At 36.6% G+C, this 6,557-nt stretch overlaps 1 protein-coding gene across 1 annotated transcript in view; it reads right to left on the bottom strand.

The window, feature by feature from the left end:
* Positions 1-799: 799 nt before the first annotated feature.
* DNER (delta/notch like EGF repeat containing) overlaps positions 800-6,557 on the bottom strand; it is a 143,959-nt gene continuing 138,201 nt past the window's right edge. The window contains exon 13 of the mRNA XM_064457728.1: positions 800-1,881. Coding sequence (XP_064313798.1) covers positions 1,770-1,881 — 112 coding nt within the window. The 3' untranslated portion in view covers positions 800-1,769. The remainder of the gene's footprint in view (positions 1,882-6,557) is intronic.

The raw sequence follows: 6,557 nt of genomic DNA, 5'->3' as shown, positions 1-6,557 counted from the left end.
ACCAGAAGCTGTAATAATAATTAAACTGGAAATTAAAAGTAACATATCAGATGCACTCTGCCCACCTAAACAAGGCAGTAAAACTAGTGGCAGCATTTTTATCTTCACAATTCTTGATTACTTTTGTCATTAGTGGCTGATCTGAGGTCTGGTGATGTCAGCGGTTGCAAGGAAAGCCTGAGACAACAGCTATCCTCACACAGCAGTGATCAAAGTTCCTGGTGACATCTTTTTTCTGTCTGGAAATGTTATTGATTAGAAATATGAAGATTTTGGATGCATTCCAAGATTTCTCAACATTAAGAGGTCAGCTGGAGCTTAGCCCTTCATTGCTTATCACGTTTTAATACAACAGTACTGACTGGCTGAAGCACAGCACCATGCAGCAGGATCTATAGGTAGCTACAGCAGTTTGCCTCTATAGCATGCAGTTTTGGCTTCCCCAGCAGCAGGCCTCTTTGAAACTCAAAGTCAAATCAAGCCTACTCACATAAACAGGTTGTTCTGTGACTAAACTTTGCTCTTGCTATAACTTAGAGCCCAGATTTGCAGTCAGACCCACTTAGGAACCGGTTGTGGTGCATATGGCCTGGACCACAGGACTGCATCTTTACTCTGGTGCTGTATTTGTCTCACTTTGAGAGATTACCTCGATAAAAAAGCCCATTTTTTTCCTTTTGAATTTAACAGCTTGAAAATCTTCTTTTGGCATTATTTATAGGACATTATATGCTCATGTCCTTTCAAATTTATAGACAACACTGCACTTTAAAATGAAGAAAAACAAAAAGCTGCAATCTTCACTTGATAACATTTATTCAATATTTTCTGAAATAAGCAAGAATTTTAAGAAGCCCATAAGCAATCAAATACAGCCACAAAAACCCCATATTGATCCTAAATAAGAAGCACTATGAGAAATACACAATATTTCATGAAACAATACTGTACATCAACAAACTTTAGGAAACAAACAACTCAAACCATATGCTTAGTTTACTCACAATATAAAAAACTTTAACCTTTAAAGAAAAATATAGATTCAGTCCAATTGTAGGATGCAATCCCACGCCCACTGAAGTCAATGGAAGATCTCTCATTGATTTCAATGTTTAAAGGATCATGCCCTTACTTTGCCTCAGGAGGCACTTTAATTATTATACAAGGCCTAGCCTGAATACTATTACAAAAATGTCAAACATCAACTCAAGAGTATGTTTCAGCAACTTTCAGGAAATTATGGAGAAATAGGTTATCTATCCATGCATGGAATAAGGCAAAAGCTAATTCATTCAGATTAGGAATAATAATTTTTACTAGTTTCTTTTTCACAACACAAACATTTTAGACTTTTTTCATCAATGGATATATCATATTATGCTTCACATTTTTCCTACCTCTACTGAGAAAGCTGGCACTGACAAGTCATAAAGAACTCCTCATTAATTATTGTTTTCTGTTCTGTAACAACCACAAGAAACTTATCTGGGTTTAGTAATAGTGTCTACCAAGAAAAAAGCACACACTATCATAAGCTTATGGTTTATAGAGCTCAAGGTACATTAAAATGTAATTAATGAAGTTCACAAATTCTGTTTTAAAATATTTTTCCAAACTAAAAGCTGCAGAAAATTGGTTCTTAAATATTCTACAGAAAATTCTGAAGCATCTAATGGTTTAAATTACTGATTATGCTTTCTTCTTAAAAATATTTAAATTAGGTTAGTAGCCCATCCTTTTGAAAAATAATCCAAAAAAGATACAATAGATTACAAATCTTTTGTCTTAATCAGTGTAACCAAAGGTTTGTCATCTGGGCTGTAATCTTCATAAGCAATGGGGGTTGCATCATACATTGCAGGTCGGGATTTCTTGCCAAACCTGGAAACAAAAGAAAGCTTTTGGTGACAAAGAGAAGTATGAATGAGTCAATGGCAACAACCCACTGAGTTATGCTATGCAGTCAGAAACAAACCCAGAGAGCCTTGATAAATTGTATTGCAACATGCCAGAAGTACAGAAGTTTAAATATCTGAACCATGACTTTTGAAATATATGTATCAAATTAAAAAAATGTTTTGCAAACAAGGAACAGATTCCATATCAAAGGCTACAGGAATTTTGCTGTGGAATTCAGCAGTATCAGAATATGGGAAGACTCTGGAAGGCAGGAGTGAAACTGATACAGTTTCAGCGAGGCCAGAATTTTATATTAGGGCCTGCTCTAACAACCAATATTAAGGTCAGGTCATGTATATTTACAAAAAGTAAATCATAGACAACTATGTGACATTTGCATTTGGAAATGCAATTGTTGTGCACTGAATTGAGTTACATGATAAAGACAAAGCATGTAGCAAAGCGACATTTTAAAAAATTACTTTTAAATCTTTGCTCACCTGACATCCACTTGAGAATCAAAGTATCAACACACTGCATGCTATTTGCAGCACTGGCAAAATTAATGGCAGTTAGGAAACTGCAGTGCCACATAAACATACTAATCTAGCAACGGTTCATAAGCAACAGACTCACATCAGCAGCATGCTCCTCATGGGCAACCAGCACTGCTAAGAACCAGGCTGTATCTGCCTTGCACAGAACCGCTGCAGCCGTATCATTGTGGCCCCAGTGCTGGCATATCCACAACTCCTTTAGGTTCCTTTGCACTGCATAGACAGTGTATCACCTTTCTGATCATTTATTAAGGTACAAAAACAGTGCTAAAAATGCAACTTGAAAGTGGAAAAATTACTAAAGTGTCCTGATTACAATTATAGCAGCTTTAAAAACAAAAAGGATCAAGTCTGCTTTCCTTATGGACCTGATGCAGAGAAAATATTAACACAGAAACAGACTTATTTATATAGTGATCCACACTAAGGATTCTTTTTATCCCCTTCTTATGTACCTTATTAAGTCTAGATTAATTTAGGTTGTGCACATTGGAAGCTGAAATTCAGAAAATTCAGATTTTGAGGATAATATTTAGACCAAACCAAAATTAACTTGATTTTCTTCCAAGATTTTTATACAACTTTCTGACTTTTCCAATTTAATTCTTGGCTGTTTTCAGTGATCTACAATTGTTGACAGAACTAAAATGGCCACAAGCATTATGATCTATGTGGTAGAAATTTCATTTTTCAAAGTACTTCAGATGTCAATAAGGCCACACTAGATGCATTTCCATGCATGAGTGTCTGCTTTCATCTATAGTTTGATAAATACAGACAGGCCACATTCAGTCATCAGCATCATGATGGATAAACCTGATTTTCTGTAAATGAGATAAGATTCCAGTAATTGAATGAAGGAGTCAAGTTATAGCATCTTACTAAATCAGAGGCAGCAATGAATTCTGAATCACCATTCTCCTCTGTCACTCTCAAGGGTTTAAAGGAAATAGAGCTTTGCATAGATACAAATGCTGATGAACGTCATCCCCTGATTTAAGTCAAATTTTGCCTTTTCTGGCAGGTAGAGAACACATGGCTTGTTGCACATGGTGAAGCAGTACAAAATCTGTTCTCTTGTGGAGGTCAGGGTTGACATGTGCCCCTAATTAGAAAACGCTGAGAAAAGACCACAGCACATGTGCTAGTTGTTTGTGGCCTGGCTGAGCCATCTAGCTAGCAGACCACATTGCTTTGATCTGGCGGTTCAGAAGCCAGTCCCTGCTCGTAACAGCAAACAGAGTTAACACAAACCTCAGAGGTCTCAAAACAGAATTGTTAAATGGGAAGTCTTAGTTCAATGGTTGTGTATCTGGTAGGATTGCACAAGGATGCTATTTTATAATTTCATTGATGATATCAAAGAAAACATAAAACAATTACCAATACAGTCTGCAAGAGACAACAATCCAACGGGTAATAAATAGCAAAAAGATGCAGGTCCCTGCTACGGAGTGTACCAGAGCAATTAAAAGGCTGCTTACAAAAAAAGCACACACAAACAAATGTAGAGTGCAACCAAAATCAAGACTGTTCATCTAACAAAGAGTATACACTGTGTGTGGAAATCTCAGTCCCGAGTCTGGAAAAAGACTGGAAGGGCACGATGGATAATCAGTTTAACATTAGCTTTAATGCCAGACTGTGTCTGATCGACAAATATGTGCTTAGAACGGTAAACAGAGTGTATCAGTAGGACTATGGAAGTTCTACGGCCTCTGCATTTAGCATTGACATGTCTATTCATGAGTAATGATACTGTTCCAACGTGTACATCAGAGATACTTACCAGTGGCATAGACATCATCACAAAATCAAGTAAATTAAATGAGAATTATAAAATATATTTTGCAATGACATATCGAATAAGAGTGACCTGTGTAACTTGACAAAGAGAGATTGAGGGTTCCATGACAATTCTGGGGAGAGTATATATTCAGTGTAGGAATTCTTCTTGGCACAGGCAGCTCCATGTGTGCATGTGTGTGTGTGAGAGACAGAGACTGCTAATTCTACTTCACATATGGAATGGGGTTGCCCCTCCACTTCCTTAGAAGGACATTTCAAAAGATAGCTAACCATAGAGAGTCATTAACCTCAACAATGCCATCCAAGTAGAAGACTTTTGAGAATACTGCATGGCTGAACCCCAAGGGAATGGTATCCTCCAACTTCTGTGGGATAGGCTGGAGTTCAAAGTTTCCCCAGAAGAAGAAAGAAAGCACTTGTTGCAACAAAAGCAGCAACTGGCATAAGGAGTCCACAAATAAAGTTTAAACAAGAGAAGGAAATGAGAGAGACCAGAATTTAAAACAAAAACAAAAAACAAACAAACAAACCCCCCAAAACACCGCATATCCTCAGGAGGAAGGGATTATTTTTGCCTCCACAGGAGGAGAATGAGAAGATTAATTTCCTCTGCATTATTCAGAGAAAATGCCATGTGTGCAAGTGGTATTTTGCATTCCTTAGTATAATTGAAGTATAATCCTAGAGTTCCCACAAAGCTGAGACTCTGGCAGAGGACATATATAAGCAATTGACATGTGCTGTGGAGACCAGAGTACTTGTGCATGTGATCATACTTTCACAAAGAGGTAGCTGACTGAAACTCATCACTGAAACCTATGTCAGGAAATGGTAAGAAACAAGCAAGTGCTGAAGGTCATCAGATTCAGGAAGCTGAAGATGTCACAGTCTAATGCAGCCGAGTTGAACACAGGAAGATAGAGAATGTGCAGCAGAGAAAAGCTTACCCTGCTGTGACAAGATGACTTAGGCAGAGTCTGATGAACCAGACTCTTCAACCCACAAATAGAACAAGACTCAGCACGTGAAAATAAAAATTAAAGAAACGACACTGTGAGTAGTACATGAAGTCTAATGCTAATTATATCTAGACACACATAAGGTTTACAGTAGTACAGTCTCTGTAACCAGACAGATGCTTTTCTAAAGTGAATGATCCAGTTTCAGCAACAGATCCTTGTTCCAGTTCAATGAAGTCTTATAGCTGCGGTAGCCAGTGGTCGACTATTTAATTACAGTGTTCTCTTCTGGTATTAAAATGTGTAAGCTTTAATGTAAAAGGAATATTTATTTACTGTCTGTGTGATGAACACTAAAGAGAGCTGTGTTTCACCTGGTTAGAAAACTATCTAGCTGTAATCTGCTAATCCTAAAAACATTCTCTGGAAGTAGACATTTATCAGTAACAATCCTTAAGCACATTCGTCTTCTCTTACAGCACGTAAAGATCAAATTATAAATAACGATAAAAAAAAAAAAAGACCTGCTGAGAAACAGGAACAAGAAATTTTAAAATAATTTACTGAATATGCAACAAGCATCCACACTCCCTGGAAACCTACTGACTTTAACAGAAAGCTTACATTTAAAGAAAATAATCTACTCATTTTTCCTTAGGCCTCCATTTTCCAAAATTACTAATAAGTTTGGGTATCTAACTGGGAAAGGAATGATTTTCAGAAAATGTTGATAATCTGTTATTTGAAAGTAGATCTCTTAGACACAACAATTCTGAAAATTCAGGCCTTGACATTTTTAATATGCAGATTTAAGAGTTTATGCAAAAATAACTATAAAAGTTGTGCTCCTTTTCCTGGATTGAAATGACCAAAGCAGTGTTTTATATCTTCCTGAAACCAAAATAAACACAATCATCTTCACACTAAACCTCTTTGAATGACTTGACTTGGCAGCTCTGTCTCGCATTTTTATAAGGCATCCATTCCCTGAGAGGCACAGAGAATTATTTAGAATGAAAACATTTTCATTTGCATTAAGTAGAAACACCTTTCCCAAGATAGGGAAGTCCTTTATTGATAGTTTCCAATAATGTAATTTTTAACTGCATAATAAGGATCTGAAAAAATCATCATGAATATATCCCAGTAGGTTATCTAACCCCAATGAAAACTTGTTTTTCTAAATATTTGCCTTCAGTAATAAACATAGATTCATTCAGAATAATCCGGACAGTAGCATTAAAGACCGGAACTAGCCCAGCTTCCAAGATTTGAAAGGTTTCATGCAAGAAATCTTTTACAATTTCCATTACCTGCTGGTGAAACTGTAAAA

The sequence above is a fragment of the Phalacrocorax carbo genome, chromosome 7 (genome assembly GCF_963921805.1).
Source record: "Phalacrocorax carbo chromosome 7, bPhaCar2.1, whole genome shotgun sequence".
Taxonomy (NCBI): Eukaryota; Metazoa; Chordata; class Aves; order Suliformes; family Phalacrocoracidae; genus Phalacrocorax; species Phalacrocorax carbo.
The sequence above is the reverse complement of the archived record's forward strand: the minus strand, read 5'-3'. Positions and strand labels throughout refer to the sequence as shown.